The sequence below is a fragment of the Protopterus annectens genome, chromosome 11.part0 (assembly GCF_019279795.1).
Source record: "Protopterus annectens isolate FY-2018-M chromosome 11.part0, PAN1.0, whole genome shotgun sequence".
Classification (NCBI taxonomy): domain Eukaryota; kingdom Metazoa; phylum Chordata; order Ceratodontiformes; family Protopteridae; genus Protopterus; species Protopterus annectens.
Window position 1 is genome coordinate 377,904,304 of NC_056745.1, and position 21,057 is coordinate 377,925,360.

The window sequence follows — 21,057 nt, forward strand, 5'->3', positions numbered from 1 at the left end:
ACCTATTCTGGACCTCTCAGTATTAAATACCTTTCTGGAGATTCCAAAATTCAAGATGCTTACTCTGCAACAACTTCTTCCCATGCTCTCCCAGGATGCTTGGATGGTGACATTGGACTTGAAGGAAGCCTATTTACACATTCCCATCAGACAGGAACGCAGAAAATACCTCAGATTCAAGGCAGGTTCGAGACATTTTCAGTTCTCTGTACTGCCCTTTGGCTTATCTACTGTGCCCAGAGTCTTTACCAAGTGTCTGGCTCCAGTAGTAGCTTACTGCAGACTCCAAGGGATTCATATTTACCCCTATCTGGACAACTGCCTTATTCAGGCGGACAGCAAGGATCTTTTACTTCAACATCTGCAGTTGTTCTGCGTCTTCTCCTACTACTGGGATTTTCAGTGAGCACAAAAAAAGTCACATTTGATCCCCTCTCAACAAATGATCTTTTTGGGAGCTCTTCTAAACACAAGCTTACAAAGGGCCTTCCTTACTCCAGAAAAGCAAGTACAGCTGGCATCAATTTTCAAGACCTTGGCTACTTTAACTCGGCTCACTGCAAGGAAATTCCTGCAGGCATTGGGCTACATGGCTTCTTGCATCCTGTTGATCCCAAATGCAAGGCTTCATATGAGAAAACTTCAATGGCACCTAAAGAGTGTATGGTCTCAGCATTACCACAGCCTGGAAACACTGATACCTCTGATTCCCTGCCTCCAAAAAGAGTTCCTCTGGTGATCCAGGGCTTGTACTTTAAACGAAGGGAATCCCTTTTGTCTACCTCATCCTGCTCAGATCATAACCACAGATGCCTCGGATTATGCTTGGGGAGCTCATTACCTAAACAATTGCCAGCAGGGCTATTGGACAAAGAAGCATCTTCCCTGGCACATCAACTTGAAGGAAATGTTGGCAGTTCAAAATGCTCTTCTAGCCTTCCAGAATCTTTTGCAACCAGGACATCTTCTGATTCGCACAGACAATACCACAGTCATGTGGTATATAAACAAGCAGGGGGGGCTCTCACTCATACCCCCTTTGCAGACTAGCCATGAGTTTATGGGACACAGCTCTAAATCTGAATCTGCATCTTCAAGCTCAATTCATTCCAGGAAAACAGAATCTCTTAGCAGACAGCCTAAGCAGAAATCTTTTGGATCCTCATGAATGGATGCTGGACCCCAACTTATTCAGCAGGATTACGGCAGTTTGGGGTTGCCCTCGGATAGATCTGTTTGCATCCCATCTCAATCATCAGCTGCCTCTCTTTTGCACCAGGTCCTTCCACAAAACAGCTTGGAAAGTGGATGCCCTGTCTTTCAGCTGGAGGAATCTTTCTGGATATGCCTTCACTCCTCTTCCTCTTCTGCCTCGGGTGTTACTGAAAATAAAACAGGACAAACCCAAGATTATCATTTTGATAGCTCCAAACTGGCCTCGGCAGTTTTGGTATCCAACTTTAAGACACCTGTTCTTGGAACCTCCATAGATTCTGCCTCTGTTTCCTTCTCTTCTGTCCCAGCAGCAGGGTCAGATGCTACACTCTCAAATCAAGACTCTGCCTGGCAGCTTGGCTCTACAAGGGCCTTTGATTCCTTCTGCTTTTCCCAAACAAGTTTTGGATGTTCTCTTAGAAGCTAGGTGCCCTAGCACTAGAAAATCTTATGCTTCTAAATGGAAAAGATTTTGTATTTGGATGCGGGATCGAGGTTCTGATCCTCTTTTGCCTGACATTTCTTCTATTTTACTTTACCTCTCAGACCTTTTGCTTAAAGGCCTCTCCTTTTCTTCCATTAAAATCCATGCTTCTGCTATCTCAGCTCATTACAACACTGATCCCCCCATCTTCTCTCACCAGCTGGTGAGACAATTCTTGAGAGGGGCTAAGAATTTAAGACCTCCCAGAACTCCTCCTGTTCCTGCTTGGGATCTTAATTATGTTTTGGAAAAACTTACTTTACCTCCCTTTGAGCCTGCTGCTGCTTCGGATATCAAGTTCTTATCCTGGAAGACAGCTATTTTATTAGCTTTGACTTCTGCCAGAAGGGTGTCAGAGTTGCAAGCTCTCATGGCTGTGGAACCATACCTTATTTTCCACCAAGACAGAGTTGCCTTGAGGACCAATCCTACATTTATGCCTGAGGTGATTTCTAAAGTGACTTTAAATCAGACTATTCACCTTCCTACTTTCTTTCCAAATCCTCAAAACAAAGGGGAAAGGATTTTACATTCATTGGACGTACACAGACAACTACGGTTTTACCTGGACAGAACTAAAGATTTCAGAAAATCTGATCAGTTGCTTGTCTCTTATGCCTCCAGTTCTCTAGGCAAGGCTATTTCTAAACAAACTATTTCAAAATGGATTGCTCATGGGATAAGGTTTTGTTACTCTCACTTTGGGAGGCAGATTCCAGGTACTATTAGAAGTGATTCTACTAGAGCAGCTGCCACTTCAGCAGCTTTTCTCAGAGGAGTTCCTACCAAGGACATTTTGGAAGCTGCCACTTGGAGTTTAGTGCATACTTTTTCTAAGCACTATAATCTCCCTTTGTATTCTAAGTCTAGGGCAGGTTTTGCCTCTGCTGTCTTGCAGGGTCTTCTGGCTGCCCCTTCTTCTGCATAACCTCCTCCCTCATCACAGCTTTGGGATTCCACCCTACAGTTATGATTGCAACAGTGAAACACGAAGAACATAGTACAGTTGTGTACACCTACCATAAATGTAGATGTTCGAGTGTCTTCACTGTTGCAGTCGGTGTTTCCCTCCCACCAATCCCCTCTTTTTTTCTGCTTGTTCTATCTTCCTCTTCTTTTGTGGTGTATTTGTGTTTCCTTTTTGGACACCTTTTGGTTATTTTGGGGGACTTCTGACATCCGGGGCAAGAAAGGCTGGAGAAGATGGCGTCGGCTGTCAGCTTTATACCTCTGCGTTCTGATGTCAGGGTACTTGCTGGTACAGCCGACGCCGGACCCAGACTATGGAATTCTGGCTGACCTCGGGCTGCCTGCTGGCAGGAACACCCTACAGTTACGACTGCAACAGTGAAGACACTCGAACATCTACATTTATGGTAGGTGTACACAACTGTACTTTTCCATACCTGGACAACTGGCTCTTTGCTGCACCCAACAAGCATCACTTGTGTCTGGCCCAAGATTATTTCATTCGGTTAGCAGAGCTACTGGGAATTAGCAGTGCAAGTTCTAGACTTCATTGGGGCACGGTTAGACACTTTGCAGATGAAGGTATTCTTAACTCCAGACAGGATTCTACATCTCAGGTGCCACAAAGCTCAGATAGCGAACTCCAAGTCTTCAAAGGTGGGTGATGTTCTCCGGGCACTGGGCTCCATGGCTGCCGCCATATCTATTTTCCCTTATGCGCGCCTTCACATGCGGGTTCTTCAATGGACTCTGGCTGTTCAATGGTCTTGGCTAGACCTGCCCAAGAAATTTCCGATCAAGATCAGTCACGTCTGCAGGACATTTCTTCTTTGGTGGTTAACTTCACCGGAGATATCAAAAGGACACCCCTTTGCATCACCTCCAGTCCAAACCACAGTGACCACGGATCCCTCCCAACTCGGGTGGGGAGGGACACTGTTCGGGAAGGACAGTCCAAGGCACGTGGTCCCAGGTAGAGACCAATTTGCACATAAATGTTCTAGAGATGAGGGCAGTGCTTTTAGGGCTGGAAGCCTTTCACACAGTCCTCCCTCTCGGATTGATTGCAATTCAGTCAAACAACATGTCAGTTGTCTGGTATATCAACAAGCAGGAGGGAACCAGATCCTACCCTCTATGTCGCAAGGCCATGAGAGTGTGGGAATGGGCGATTTCCACCAGTCAGTTTCTGATAGCAACGCACATCCCAGGGGCGCTTCAACATTTTAGCGGACAGATTGAGTTGGGCCATTCTGATGCCTTACGAGTGGTCTCTGAAACAGTCAGTAGCGGAGGAGATCTTCCTTGCATGGGGTCAGCCTTGCTGCGATCTCTTCGCATCTCCTTCCAACACGAAGTGCAGCGAGTTCTTCGCTCTGATTCCCCAGGGGAAGTCCCCAGAGATGCTGTAGTCCATGTAGCCCCCCGGGCTTCTGTATGCTTATCCACCTTTGCCACTCATTCCGAAGTTTCTTCAGAAAGCTTGCCGACTACGGTGCAGAGAGTGATCCTCATTGTCCCATTCTGGCCTCGTCAGGTTTGGTTCCCATTCCTTTGGTCTCATCTCTTAGCTCCCCCGTGGGTTCTGGATACCTGCCCAGATCTAATTTCCCATCCATCGGGGACACGTCCGCCCAATCTGGGCAGCCTCAAGGTAACAGCTTGGTTGCTCCAGTTCCGTTAATTGCCAGGACTCCCAGTCTTTCATCCCAGGTAAAATCCATTTCTTTCTTAAAGACTTCACTAGGAAACTTTATTGCAGTAAATGGAAGAGCTTTTCCATTTGGGCCTCACAGAGGAAAATAGATCCCTTTACAGCCCCTGTTCCAGCAGTGTTGGACTTCCTGTCTGGTATCTTTCAGCAAGGAGCTAGTTCGTCCACAGTGAAAGTACAATTGGCAGCCATTTCCAGTTTTCACGTTGGTGAAGACAACATGGCCTTAGCCTCCTCTAGGCTGTGTAAGGCTTTTCTTAAAGGTACTTTTCTGTTACGACCCCCTGTCAAGGATTCTGTACCTCTTTGGGACCTTATTTTTGTTTTACAGGCATTGGTGGCTCCTCCTTTCGAACCTGCAGCTTCGGTGGACTTAAAATTGTTGTCCTGGAAGACAGCTTTCCTAGTCGCCATCACATCGGCTAGGAGAGTTTCTGAGCTTCAAGCTCTGTCTGCCGTGCCTCCGTATTTGGTCTTCCATAAAGATAGGGTCTCCCTCCGTACTAACCCTTCCTTCTTACCTAAAGTGGCATCTGAAGCAAACATAAACCAGTCCATTAATCTGTCCGTTTTCTTTCCCAACTTCCAAAATAAAGGTGAATACAAACTCCGTTTGTTAGATGTTCATAGACAACTTCATTTTTATCTTCATAGAACGAAGTCTTTCTGCAAGACTTGACCAATTGTTTGTTTCCTTTTCCAAAGCTTTTATGGGAAAAGCTATTTCTAAAGTTTCTTTAGCCAGATGGATCACTCTTTGCATTTCACATGCCTACAAACAAAAGGTTTATCTTCTCCTGGTATAGTTAAGGCTCACTCTACCAGGTCCATGGTGACTTCTGCTGCCTTTTGGTCCAGGGTACCTTTGGACGATGTTTGCACAGCAGCGACATGGACCAATTCACATACCTTCATTTCCCATTACAAATTGGATCTGATTTTGAGGGGTGTAGAGCATCCTTTGACTCTGCGGTGCTCAGGAATATCCTTCCATAAGGGCCTCCCAGGATCGGAGTAGCTGGGGACTCTGTCCCACAGGTTGCAGATAAAATGAAGTTAACTACTTCAGATAAAGAAGTTATATACTCACCATAACGTTCCATCTGAGTAGTTATACTTCATTTTTCTGCAACATTCCCTCCCTCCCTCCATCCCCCGGACCTTATCCTGTTTTCAGGGTTGGCTTATTGGGTTGAGTTGCATATATATTTTTAGTTGCAGCAAACTCGATCTGAGGGAAGATAGGAGATGGTAGGGCATTATGGGTAAGGGGAGGAGCTCGGAGCTTGGAGCAGATGCTAGTAAAAAAGTTGCCGGCTCAGATCCGATATGGATCCGTATACCCACAGGTTGCAGAAAAATGAAGTTATAACTACTCAGATGGAACATTATGGTGAGTACATAACTTCTTTTTTTGCAAATTTTAGCTGGGCCTGGATATTTTTCTGTGTAAGAAAAGGCTTCCATCTTGCAACCCTACCCATATCCCAGACATATGGAAAATACGGGAGATTGTTGTCACATGTAGTACACAACCTTGTACTTGCCAGAAATTCCTACAGCTCTTTAAGTGTTGCTGTAGGTCTCTTGGCAGCCTCCCTGAACAGTTTTTGTCTTGTCTTTTCATCAGTTTTGGAGAGACGTCCAGTTCTTTGCAACATCACTGTTGTCCCATATTTTCTCCACTTTTTGATGACTGTCTTCACTGTGTTCCATGGTATATCCAATGCTGTGGAATTTTTTTTGTACCCTTCTCCTGACTGATACCTTTCAACAATGGAGATCCCTTTGATGCATTGTAAGTTCTGTGCGAACCAAGACTTTTGCTGTAGCGCAGGCAACTGAGTAAATGTCAGGAAAATCCTACTAGGTCAGCTGAACTTTATTTGGGGTTAATCAGAGTCTCTTTAATTGATGGCAGGTATGCACCCAAGCAGACTGAATGCTGTAATTAAATCAAGATTTGCTTCAACAAAGTATTAGTTTAAGGGTGTGCACACTTATGCAACCAGCTTATTGTACGTTTTTTTTATTTTTTATATTTTTTCCCCTAACAGATTTTTTTGTTTTCCAATCGAATTGTACAGGTTATAGGTCACATTAAAGGTGGGAAAAGTTTTTAAATGATTTATTGTGGTCTCATTTTTTGTATCGCAAAAACCTGGCATTTTAACAGAGGTGTGTATACTTTTTATATCCACTGTAAGTCACTAAAGCTGATGAAATTAGCTCGGAATGCAACATTGTACTTTATGTTTCACAGACAAAATTGTAAGTATTCTAAATTCCCATCTCCAAGCACCCTGACAGGACCTGTGGTGCAGACCTGCAGGCTTATGTTTGCTTCCTCACACATGCAGAAAATAAGCTTCAGAGCTACATGATGTGCAGCATACTTTTCTGTAACTGTCATGTCAGTTTTATTGCTTATTTTTATTAATTTATTTCCTATATTAAAATGAAAGGTACCTCCTTTATTCCTACTATGTACTTAGCCTCCATCAGTTGACAATAGAGCCCTGTCTCCCCTTGTATGGCTGAGCTGACAACAGCATTTCTCACTTCTTCGCTGACCATTCAATTCCTTTACTATTGGAGTCATTTATCAGACCAGGTGTTCTGGGTCATAGGCAGAGCTTTATCCATTTGTGCCATAAAGACCACTGTTTTTTGTAGTTCAGCAGATTATCTTTGTTTAATAGCTGCTGCTTCCATATGACTTATTTGCATAATTTATATCCATGTTATCACTTGCATTGATATCTGCATTAAGAAAATGGCAACCATGCACACAAATTCTGGAGAACATAGATGTCATTTGTGGTCATCTTCTTCTTTTTCTTAGAAGGCACGACTTTCAACAGGTGGGCGCGACACTCGTTTTCTACGAGATGAGATTCGGCAGTTGGAAAATCAGTTAGAGCAGAAAGAGCGAGAAATGGCCGATATTGAAAAGGAATTGGAGAAGGAAAAGAAGGTTAATGAACAGGTACGCATTCAAAAATGTAATAAATTATAGTCATTATAGTTTTATTGTTAATTTTTATTAATTATTTTTAGTTTTTGTATCAGAATAGAAGGCCTAGATTAATCCATTACATTTACATACTTTACGACAATATCAAACTTAATTTGGGTGTTGAACATTAAAATATGCTGTATGTGATGGTGTGCATGTGTAACACATTTTTATGAAGCATTTTATTTTAATAGTTTATATGTAGGTACTTGCATCTTCATGATTTAAGTTTTGAGTACTTGGAAGATCTGTCAGTCAGCAGATAGTACTAGCAGATTTTCAGCCCTCCCTTTCCAAATTGTCCAAGGGATGTTTTATCTTCTCATTGAATTTTGGCAAAAAACAAAATACAGAATAAACAGTCTCAGCAAAATTCAGGTAAACAAACATTTAGGAACAAGTGGCAAGGGGATCCCAAAAAGAAGTCTTGAACCTTCCCAAACCTAGGACAGTCCAACAAGTCTGAATGACTGTTCAGGAGACCTTTTCACCCCCTCCCATCCCTGTGCCTTTTTTCTTCCAAAAAGTGGAAATCTCCCTTTTTCTCTTTGACAATAGATTCTTTCAGACAAATAGAGTCTGAAAATCATTCATCAAGGTTACAGATGGCATTATGGAAGGAAATTCTTCTTTCCCATGAGGTCATTCCTATTCCACCAGATCAGACTCTTGTTTCCACTTATTATTCATTACACACTATCCCAAGTGATAGAACCAGTTCCTCCTTCCCAAGTGGAGTAGGGTTTTTATTTAAGGATGTTCCTTCCTAGTGCCAAAGAAAGAAAATGTTTGGACATCAGTTTTAGATCTCTCTTTTCTAAACCTGTTTGTGGTAGTGGTCAAATTTAAATTGATGACACTTCATATCCTGTTACCTTTTCTTCTTCTTCTTTCAAGTTTCCTGTTAACACTAGACTCAAAAGATGCTTATCACTACATTTCTATTCATGTAGACTTCAGATTAGGGGTTTATGTGTCTGGTTGACATTATCAGTTCTCTGCATAATCCTTTGGACTGATTGATGCACCAAGAATATTCACAAAATGTCTAACTTGTAGCTCATTGCAGGCTACAGTATATTCACATTTTTCTGTATTTGGACAACTTGCTTATCTTTCCAGAGTCTTTTTTCAAAGTATCTGGAATTTCTGTCTTGGGTTAGAGAACTCTTACATAAGCTGTGATTCTAAAAGAACATTCAAAAGTCTTTCTTGACTCCTTCACACAGAATTCTGTTCCTGGGATGTCAGCTAGACTCCTTAGTTCAAAGTGCTTTTCTTCCACAGGAAAACATAGAGGAGTGGCTATGTGATGGTAGTATAGAAGCAAAAGAAGCAGGTTTTCTATCCTAAAACCACCCGAGGATCCACCACTGAAGCCTATTGCAGCCCATGGTTGCAGTAAGACAGAGGCTATGGCAGTGTTTATTAATAAGAAGTTACAAAAGGTAGTTGAAATTAGTAAGACTTATATATGTGACACATTCGTTTCACTAAAATTATTAAGGAAATTGGGGTTTTAGAATCAGATTATTTGGTTACTATGGACATCAAATCTTTGTTCACTGTAATACCAAATGTTATTGGTGCTGAATATATTAGAATGAAATTGTTAAGCTTGAAGTTTTATGATGCATATAACGTTTCTCTTATTTTAGAAATGTTGGATGTTATATTATCATATAATTTCTTTGAATATAATGGCTCCTTCTACCAACAAATAAAGGGTGTTGCTATGGGGGCTTCTATGGCCCCTAGTTATGCAAACTTATTTATGACAGCCTTGGGAGAAGGAGTACATTATGAAAAGTGAATAGTATGTTCATGTTTTATATTGTGGTTGTTTTATTGATGACCTTTTCCTCATTTGAAGAGGTAACCATGATGGTTTATTCTGTTTTTTAAATTATGTTAATTATGCCTGCGATTATTTAAGTTTTGCCTTTAGTTATAATTTAAAGAGAATTCATTTCTTAGATGTAGAGGTTTATAAAGAAGAAAGCAACTTCTAAAGATTTACAAAAACGAAATCCGAAACAACACCTACTTAGTATGGCAGTATGCACCCCATCAACATGAAGTACAATATTGTTAAAGGACAGCTGAAAAGGATTAATGATCTGACAGATTGCAATGATTTATTTTTTGAAGAATGTACAGCTTTGTATGAAAAACTGATGGTTAGGGTTTACTCTGAAGACATTATTGAAGAAAAGTTTAATGAAATTAAACAGAACAGATGTAGAAAAAAATAGACTAACACTGCAAGATCTCAACAAAATATTAAAAGTTATGAGACTGGGATGGTAGTCCAGTATTCACTAGATGAAAAGCAGATTAAGAATCTGGTAAGAGACAATTAGACAATTCTGAGTAGTTTTTCTGATGTCAGAAAGGTAGTAGATGATACCCCAATTTTTATAAATAAAGGGAAATTTTTAAAACAGTTTTTCAGGACAATTAAAACATTTCGGGAATAAAAAAGAGACAATTTGGAAATGTTTGAATTGTAGTTATTGTAAATTTTTTATTAACAATTTTGGAAGAAATTTATGTTAGTAATACAAGAAAAAGTGCTGAGTAAAGGTGTCTGTAGGTGTAGATATGTAGTTTATCTATCCCTCTGTTCTGCATGTCCTTCTTATTATGTTGGCAAAACAACCAAAGAATTATACAGGAGAATGCATGAACATTGATATGCTATCAAGAAAACAGAAAGGAGTAATGCACGGGGTAAATGATATAACACCACTACTAAGTGTAATATGGGGTACCCAGGTTTGTAGTGCTTAACAAGGTGTTGGATTTCAATAATAGGCTGGAAGCAGAAGAGGAATTAGACTGGAGTGAGTACTGTTGGATAGTTAAATTGAATGCCAGTACCCCCCAGGTCTTAATGACAAAGAACATTTTTAAAATGTATTTAAAAAGAAAAAGATTAAAACATTAAATGCTGGCATTATACGTATGTATTCATACTTTTCTACATATTTTTAAATAGTACTGTTTTTTAAGTTAGGCTAGTAATGCTGTTTCTAATAATGTTAATTGAATCAGTTGAAGAATTATTCATTTATGCTGTATGTATATAAGATGTATTCTGTTTTTTTCTCATTAAGTCTGAGGAACTTTAGCATTGGATGAAAGCGCTTACTGAATTACCTGTTTTGTGGAACAATAAAGAGGCTGATTTGCGATAGTTTGTTTGTTTGTTTTTTGGTTATTGTTTCAGTATATTTTATATAAAAAACAGATTTTATTTAGATCTTATTTTAAGATTTTTCCAGTCAGACTTCTGTCACTGTGAGGGAATACCTCAGGATTTTGGGTCTCATGGCATCTATGATTCTCATAATAATATTGGCAGTGGTTGACAGGTGTGCAAGACTGACATTCCCCAGGAAGTGGGATTTTTCCTTTCCCTGCGTATTGTGCAATTTCAGAGTTAGTATATATAATTAGTAGGGGTTGTGGGGGACACGGGGGATTGACCCTGCAAAAACAGTTGCCATTGGTTTACTCCACTGTGTGGTGATCCCTGGAGCATGTGCAGAATGTGTGCATTCAATGTTCAGATGTCGATCTATACAATGTCAGGACACTGTCCATTTGATACAGTGTCCTACACATACAGTACATATATATGTGTGTGTGTGTGTGTGTGTGTGTGTGTGTGTGTGTGTGTGTGTGTGTGTATATATATATATATATATATATATGTATATATATATATATATATATATATATATATATATATATATATATATATACATATATATATATATATATATATATATATATATATATATATATATATATATATATATATATATATATATACATATATATATATACACATATATATATGTATATATATATATATATATATATATATATATATATATACATATATATATATATATATATATATATATATATATATATATAAATAACAAAACCCAACAGGGATAGGTACGTCATCAGTTTGATTGCACATCTTGCATTAGTTCACTTGTTAGGTACAGCAGAGGCACACACTTCTACTACAGGGTATTCACCCAAGCTCCTCGTGGTCCTGCAGAGTGGTGCTAGCAGCAGAGAGGCTAAAAGAGCGACTGCTAACCTGATAAAAGTGTTTTTTTTCCTGCTACTACCTGGGCGACTGTCCGATTTAGCTAAACTGCAAGTATTTCTGCTTCTTGAACTGTTTTAAACTGTTTAAAGTTGTTTTTGCACCTGCACTTTTAAAGTTTGTCCTGTTTGTTGCATATACCTGTTGAGGCTACACACTCAAGTGCGCTAGCCTGTGTTACATATTTATTGCATTTTCCTGCTGTTTGTTGCAAAAAAAAAAAAAAATGATCCTTGTTTCCCGTCTTTCCTGACCTAGAGTAGTCCAAATACAGGCTTTGCTGTATTCTGGACTTTTGGAAAGTTCCTGTGTTGCCCATTTCCTTTCCTGGATAAAGGGAGGCTTCTTTGTTCACCAGTGGCAGTGGGGAGCTTAGAGCAGTCTGTCTATCCCTGGAGGAGTGTTCCCAGCACAAGAATCTGGTAGTCTATTGGCCGTTTTGGGCCAATTTCTAGCTCTTTCAAGTTCCCCTGTATAAAACCCGCTTTGGCGTGCTTTTTGCGCTTGTTACTACTCAGCCAAGCTCCTCGTGGTCCTGCAGAGTGGTGCTAGCAGCAGAGAGGCTAAAAGAGCGACTGCTAACCTGATAAAAGTGTTTTTCTTCCTGCTACTACGTGGGCGACTGTCCGATCTAGCTAAACTGCAAGTATTTCTGCTTTTTGAACTGTTTTAAACTGTTTAAAGTTGTTTTTGCACCTGCAATTTTAAAGTTTGTCCTGTTTGTTGCATATACCTGTTGAGGTTACACACTCAAGTGTGCTAGCCTGTGTTACACATTTATTGCATTTTCCTGCTGTTTGTTGCAAAAAAAAAAAAAAGTATCCTTGTTTCCCGTCTTTCCTGACCTAGAGTAATCCAAATACAGGCTTTGCTGTATTCTGGACTTTTGGAAAGTTCCTGTGTTGCCCATTTCCTTTCTTTGGTAAAGGGAGGCTTCTTTGTTCACCAGTGGCAGTGGGGAGCTTAGAGCACCCTATCTATCCCTGGAGGAGTGTTCCCAGCAAAAGAATCTGGTAGTCTATTGTCGGTTTTGGTCCAATTTCTAGCTCTTTCAAGTTTCCCCTGTATAAAACCCGCTTTGGTGCGGCTTTGCGCGATTTTGCGCATAGCGCAGCATCGGGCAGCTCTGCTTAATTGAGTTTAAACCATTCTCGGCTCCACAAAGTCTGCTCTTCACTTTTTCCCTTAGAACTGATCTAGTTCTCATAATAAACACCCTATTCCTACTCTAAAGCCTGGCACTTGCTCACTAAAGCAATTATATAAGTCAGCACTAAAAAATTAAAAGCACTACACCCTCACAAACTCCCCTTGAGTACCTTGTTCCCCATTGGCCCTTTTTTTCAATTATAAAGGAATTCCCAATACTATTCTAGCATGTCCAAAGGTCAGTTGTTAATCTCCTCTCCGGTCCAGCTGATGAATCTGGGAATCTTGAGGCAATGTTACAACTGCCTCATGTACAGAGACAACCCTCTCCTCCTCCCAACAAATTCCTACACATGTGAGAGATGCAACCATATAGCCAAACTGGAGGCTAAGCTCTCTCAACTCCGTACTGGCGTAACCAGCCAGGAGGAGAAGGAAACCACACTCACTACAATTCCAGTCTCACATAGACCTACCACGACAGCAAACCAAACACATAAACACACAAAAACCTACTCGGAGGCTCTAAATAAAAATCTGCCTAAGAAGCAGAGACCTCCAAAGCAGACACCCAAGCAACTGCTACCCCAAAACAAAACGTGCAACACATAGCTCACAAAGCCAGTGTGCCGAACAGTCACAGCCCTTAAGGCTAAACAACACACCTGATTCACTTGTAAAAGGTGACTCTATCGTCCGGCACACTGACGTCCCGCTCACCAGGCTGAACAAGGAGAAGGTCACGGTGAGCTGCCTGTCGGGCGCTAGGATCCGCCACATAACACAAGCACTCAGGTCACTCCCAGGCAAGTACAAATATGACTTGGTCATTGTCCATCCTGGTGTGAATGACCTGAGACATACCTCCCTGGACTACATGAAAAGAGACATAGAGGAGCTCTCTGAGCATGTAGCCCAGACAGGCACGACCCTGACCTTGAGTAGCATCTTACCCTCACCAAGAATGATGCCACAATATGAAGACAAGATGATCAATTTCAACAATTGGCTTAAGTATTGGTGTCATTCAAAGGGGATCCAATGCCTGTCAGCCTGGGATGACATGTTGGACAAGCCCCGATGCTTCGCTAGGGACGGCTTGCACCTGTCACCCCTGGGCTTTCGGATATTGGCAAAGGCTCTTGCCACCCCCATAGTGCCTTTTTTAGGCAAGGCTCAAAAGACAAACCCACCTCCATAGGTATCACAAGGGATAAGAAACTAAGAGTAATGCTACTCAACGCCAGAAGTCTAAACCTCAAGATGCACGCACTCAAAACTCTCCTTAGCATGGAGAACATCAATATCTGTGCAGTAACAGAAACCTGGTTCAAGGTTCCCAAGAGCACCCCAGCACTACCAGGTTATACCTCATACCATGCTTTTTGGCCACAAAACTTGGACTGAACCACAAAAGGAGGGGGAGTATCAATATTTGTCAAAGATACCCACACCTCCAGGTTGCTGGCACAGCACGAAGCATCAGAGACTATCCATGTGCAACTAACAGTGGGTAAAACTGCCTTCCAGTTTATAGCCTGCTACAGACCACCCTCCCAAACCCAGGAACCCCACTCGGCCTTCCTGAGAACACTGGAAAATATGAAGGTCTCTCCAAACACCATTATATTGGGTGATTTCAACTACCCAAATATAGACTGGGAGCATTACTCTAGCTCCAACACCCTAGCCAAAGGTTCCTAGAATTTATAAACTCAAATGCTATGGAACAACTTGTTACCACTCCCACAAGAAGGGAAAACATACTGGACCTGATCATCACCAACATGGGGCTCTATGCTCCAGACCAGAAGTGTATCCCTCACTGATAAGATCAGACCATAAACTAATCTCACTGGATATTCACATCCCGACCCCACCCCCTGCCCAGAAAACCACATTGAAAAACTTCTCTAAAGCAAATTTCACACTCCTCAAAACCGAGGTGGAATCCTTCAAAGCCCCCAGGCCTGTGGAAAATACGGCCCAGACCACAGAATCCTTTATAAACACATTCTGTGAACACCTTCAGGAATGCATGGCTCATGCAATCCCATATAAAACCAAGACCCAATCCTCCAAAGGCAGGCGTCCTGTCTGGTGGACCCCAGCCATAAACAAACTATAGAATAGAAGGAGGAAGCTACTACATGATAGAGCAAAATCCCAAAAAGGGAAGGCATCTCTGATCAGTATTAGCAAAAAACTACAGGCACTAATAAAATCGTCTAAGGCCAGCTTCGAGAGAAAAATTGCACAGGATACTAAGGATAATCAAAAGGCTTTCTTTACTTATGTTAGGAATCTGGGTGGGAATTCCCAGATATGCTCAGAATTAGTCCAAAATGACAAAAAATACACCAAACCCACAGACATTACCAGCATCCTAGCTGACAGGTTCAGCGCAAACTTCTCCCCCCACCTCCCCACCAAAAGGGCAAATATCTATCCCAGCAGAGTGCTGCCCCCCCTGACATCTCAGATGCTCTAGTAAGAGCCGCCCTCTCCAAATCAAAAAACACAGCATCAGTGGGACCAGATGGTGTCCCGGGCTGCGTCCTACATGAACTCCAAGAAGAGCTAAACCCAAACATAAAACTACTGTTCAGTCTCAGCCTTACTACAGGATATGTACCCAAAGAGTGGCAGACAGCAACAGTGGTCCCTCTCCACAAAGGTGGTGCCTCAACGGATCCTGGAAACTATCGCCCCATAAGCCTGACTAGCTTGGTCTGCAAAACTATGGAAAGGATCATCATGGACCTCATAAATAAAGATATTGGGGACCTACAGACACTGGATCCTATCCAGTTTGGCATTGTTAAGGGCAGATCATGCCTCTTAAACCTGGTCGATTTCTTTGAAACAGTCATCAAGGCCATTGACAAGGGGAAATTGGTCCACACAGTCTACCTGGACCTCGCAAAAGCCTTCGATACAATACCCCACTCGGGCATTATAGATAAGCTCACCAGCTTAAATATAAATCCCTGTGTCACTAGATGGGTTGCAAACTGGCTCAAGGGCAGAACCCACATGGTTAGAATTGCTGGAGCCATGTCAGACTCCAAACCAGTTACAAGTGGCATCCCACAAGGCTCAGTCCTGGGACCTCTCTTGTTCGGTATATATTTCTCGGAGGTACAGGCCAACACGAAAGGACTGTGGCTGACCAAATTCGCAGATGACTGCAAACTAGGCGCCATAATCGACTCTCCAGCTGACACAAGCATCCTACAAAAGGGCCTCATAGAAACAGACAACTGGTGCCAGAGCCATGGCCTCAAGCTAAACGCCAAAAAGTGTATAGTCATCCCCTTTGGCAAAAACAAAGTGCCCACAAATTACCACATAGTTCGTAATCCATTAAGTATGGAATAAGTAATTAGGGACCTGGGGACCCAAGTTGATAGCAATCTCTCATTTGAAAACCATGTGGCCAAAGTGGTTAGAAAAACATTTTATATAGCCCACCTAATCATGAATGGATTCACATCTAGATCAGGGGAGGTCATCGTGCCTCTTTACTCATCCCTCATCAGGCCCATAATTGAGTACAATGCCCCTTTTGGGATGTACCTTACCAGACACCTGCAGCAACTGGAAAGACCCCAAAAGTACCTCAACAAGAGGATCAAAGGGCTCAAACAGATGCCATATGCTGCCCGGTTAAAGAAACTCCAGCTCTACTCAGTGGCATACCACCTGCTCAGAGGCGATCTGTGCCTGACGTATAAAGCCATGTCCAACCCGGAATTAATGGACATGCTGCACCTCAGAAAATCCAAATCCCATCAAGCTACGCACTCAAGAGACTTGAACCTCAGCACTGAAATAAATAGGACATGCTGGAGGGACTGTTTCATAACCCAGAGGCTCCCTTCACTCTGGAATAAAATCCCAGTCCAGGTTAGGCAGAGTCCCTCATTGACTCTCTTCAAGAGAAATCTTGATGAGTGGATGGGAAGATCGTAGGTTTACCCCGGGTATCACTTCTGTGTCACTGTTAGACAGAGGCACAGTATACTAACCTCAAAAAAGGGCATAGCAAAATTCATTTAAAATGGGTGGCGAAAGCCAAACACACTCTGGCTAGGCTTATAAATGCCCTAGGGCAGATAGCCTAGTATGAGCCTATGAACCTATATATATATATATATATATATATGAGTATATAAATATATTTATATATATAATGTATATATATATATATATATATATATATATATATATATATATATATAAAATGTATATGTATATGTATATATATATATATATATATATATATATATATGTCCTTCATGGATGCATCTGCAGTCATAACAACTGGGGTTGTCCTGTCGTCAGGCAGCCCTTCAGTCGGACGGATTCCAAAGTCCGGGTCCGGCTTCGGCTGATGTCGCACTTCACCCGACGTCATCTCTGTTGGTCTTCAGGTATAAAAGCATCAGCCGACGCCATTTTCCCCAGTCTTTCTTGCCGCATGGCGCCCGAAGCAGAAGCTGTTCGCAAGTGCCGGTTGGTCGGATCCAGAGATTACTTCTACCGAATACTACTTCGAAGACTTCTAAAGCTAAGTACCCCGTTGGGGACTCTTTCTTGCCTCAGCCGATGTCAGAAAAAGTTAATAATTGTTTAACCTGTGGGAAACAAATACCTCATAAAGATTTCCACTCTTATTGTCTCCCTTGTTTAGGCCCAGCCCACACGTAGCAGCCTGTTCGGCCTGTGCTTCTTTCAACCGACGCTTAGGCGCCGGTCGGAGTTTGCAGAACAGTTTTCGGTTCTGATTTTGCGTACATTATGCCGTCGGATCCTCCGACTACCCAATCTGCCAAAACGCAAAGATAAAGACTGACACTGCGGTCCGCGGTTTCGGCGAAACCATGGTTAAGCAAACGCGAGTGTCTCGGTTTCGGCGAAACCGAGAAAACTGATCAAAGTACAGCTGAACCTATCTCTACAACTGAGGCCCCTGCTACCACTCTTGAATCGGCCTCAGAAATTTTATCCACTACGGTGGTTGCCACTGACTTATCAGACACCATTCCCTTGGATGTCTCTACCCCAGCACGTGGTGCTGCTAGGCCTCCAGCAGCCATGTCCATTAAGGCCTTCGCCAGGGCTAAAGCAGCCAAGACTACTAAGACAGTGCCTGTTAAACCCCCCACAACCAGGCCCTCTTCTAGTTCTCAAATGCTTACTTTGGCAGAAGATTTAATTTCATTAATTAGAGGATCTCAATCTCACCCAGACAGGGCCTCTCAGCCCCCAGAGAAGAGACCTAGGGCAGAGCCCCTGAGCCAGTGTCCTCTGATGATTCTGCTGACGAATCAGACATAACTGACCAGCCAGAGGCTCCTTTCTCCAATTTTGAAGATTCTGATGCTGAAGAATCCATTCCAGCTGCTTCCCCACCAGAAGAATTCTCCTTTGGGAAACCTTACATGCCATGCGAGAGCAGTTCCAATGGCAGCAACAGGATTTTTCAGACTCCAGAAGAAGACTTAGGACCTTTCTGCCCCTCCCACAGCACGGCCCCTTAGCAATCCCTCCTTTTCTCTCTGTAGTGGATGATGCTTTCAATGATGTCTGCTCCGCTCCAGATTCTTTACCCCAGCCCCTGCCAAACCAGACAGATTTTACAGGGTGCCAGATACTCATCACCACCTTTACAAGGCCCCACTTGCAGACCCGAAACTATATCCCAGGGTCCCAAGGCAGTAGCGACCATAGCTAAAACCCTATTCCTTCTGAAAGGGAAGCAAGGTCATTAGACAGATGGGGTAAAAGGTCTACACTTCAGCTACTCTCTCAGCTAGAGCTTTAAACTGTCAGTTTCACATGATACAATACCAAGAGTTTATGCTTGATCAGTTAACTAAAAACTAACCACTGATGAATCTCTTGATAAGAAATATGTATTAGAAATGGTAAATAACATACAACAGGTTAGCAACCATTCCTTAAAATGTGGCTATGATGCACTGGAGGCTTCATTTAGATTAGCCATGACTGGCACAGTGATAAGAAGGCATGCATGGCTAAAGGAGCAAGCTTTACGGATCATGTTAAAGCTAAGTTGCTAGATGCTCCTATGGATAAGACAAGTTTGTTTGGTACACCTGCCCAGCAGGTTATGAAGAAAATGGAAGAAAAGGCAAAATCTGTTCAAACGGTTAAAGATTTCTTGCAGGTTCAACCCCAAGGTTTAGCAGGAACTGGCCTGCCAAAATTGGTCCTTTCCTGACTCCACAAAATTTCAAAGGGGCAGGAATAGACGTTCCAGAGGCAGAAACCAATCCAGAGGAGGTGCCTACAGAGGACGACAGTGGCAAGGTAACAACAGAGGCACAGACACAACCACTGCCACTACATCAGCACAACCACAGTGACTTAACCTAAATCCGCCTACCAGGGAACAAATAGCAGCTCCTCTAGGCGGAAAGTTAACCTTATTTTCAAAGAACTGGCACTACATAACAAAAGACAAGTGGATTTTACAAACCATAGATCAAGGTTACCGGTTTCACTTCCACACTTTACCAGTCAAAAGAGGAATGCCAAATCTACCTCCAAATCAAAAACAGAGGCACTACAACAGATAATGGAGTTAGCAAACATGAGAGCTGTGGAAAGAGTGCCAACAGCAGAGCAAGGAAAGGGTTCTACTCCAGACTATTCCTAGTTCCAAGAAAGGAAAAAGTTGGAGACCAATTCTCGACCTGTCCACCTTAAATACATACATCATTGTCCCAAAATTCAAAATGCTGACCCTACAGCAACTTCTTCCCATGCTGGGCAAGGAGTCTTGGCTGGTAACTCTAGATCTCAAGGAGGCATACCTGCACGTCCCCATTCGACCAATCTGCAGAAGATACCTCAGATTTCTTGCAGGATCAGAGCACTATCAATTCTCAGCATTGCCCTTTGGCTTATCTACTGCCCAGAGTATTCACAAAATGCCTGGCATCAGTAATCGCCATTGCAGACTACAGGGAATTCAAATTTACCCATACCTGGACGACTGCCTGCTACAAGGGGACAACAAAAGCAAGCTGACAACAGATTTACAAAGGGTCATTTACTTGCTACAAGCACTGGGATACACAGTCAATTTACAAAAGTCAAGGCTGATACCATCCCAAACAAGGACATTCTTGGGTGCGGAATTGGACACAGTAAAACAAATGGCATTCCTGACTACAGAAAAACAAAAAGAACTCCCTCTTTACTTCTTGGCACTAACAAAACTGAACAAGTTAACAGCAAGAAAAGTACTGCAGGCCTTGGGCTTCATGGCATCATGCATAATCTTGGTCCCATTTGCCAGACTACATATGAGAAAACTACAGTGGTACCTAAAGAATTTATGGTCCCAACACAGACACAGCCTAGAAACAGAAATCCCACTAATTCCATGCTTAAAGCAGGAGTTCCTATGGTGGGCTCAGGCATGTAAGTCAAACCCAGGCCTACCCTTTCGCAGATGTCAAGCAAGCCAGACCATCACAACAGACGCTTCAGACCTAGGATGGGGGGCCCACATGCTGGACAAATGCGTGCAAGGATTGTGGACACAGGATCAACTTCACCTGCACATCAACCTAAAAGAAATGCTGGCAGTAAAACTGGCAATCCAAAAGTTCAAACCATTTCTCCAAGAGGGCCAGTTGATGATAAGGACAGACAACACCACAGTCATGTGGTACATCAACAAACAGGGAGGCACTCATTCATACCCCCTATGCAGAATGACTTTGGAGCTGTGGACCCTGGCACTCAGCTACAACATCCAGTTACAGGCAATATTTGTACCGTGAGAAGAAAATACTCTAGCAGACATATTAAGCAGAACCACATCGGATGCCCACGAATGGAAGCTGCACCGGACATCTTCAAGACCATCTCAAAGAAATGGGGAATGCCTCAGATAGATCTATTCGCATCACCTCTCAATCACCAGCTCAAAAGTTCTGCACAAGGACATTCCACCCACTAGCATGGAAAGTGGATTCGCTCTCCTTCAGCTGGAAAGGCCTAACAGCATATGCATTCCCACCTCTTCCCTTGATACACAAAGTACTACTAAAAATCAAGGAAGAACGTCCAAGGATAATCCTGATAGCTCCAAACTGGCCAAGACAACACTGGTACCCACTGCTGAGGAGCATGTCTCGAACAATATGTGGCCAATACCCTGATGCCTTTGATGTTAACTCAGAACAACTACAGCATCATACATCCAAACCTAAAATGTTGCAACTGACTGCATGGAACATCACATAGCAGCAGCTAATCCAGAACTTTCCCAAAGAGTTAAAGACATTATTCTTGAAGCACGCAGACCTTCAACAAGAAGGAACTATGCTGGA

The 21,057-nt window shown here is 42.4% G+C and overlaps 1 protein-coding gene across 1 annotated transcript in view; it reads left to right on the plus strand.

The window, feature by feature from the left end:
* The window catches only part of CEP290 (centrosomal protein 290), a 3,346,332-nt gene that overhangs the window by 324,081 nt on the left and 3,001,194 nt on the right, over window positions 1–21,057 (plus strand). The window contains exon 6 of the mRNA XM_044087863.1: window positions 7,228–7,371. Coding sequence (XP_043943798.1) covers window positions 7,228–7,371 — 144 coding nt within the window. The remainder of the gene's footprint in view (window positions 1–7,227; window positions 7,372–21,057) is intronic.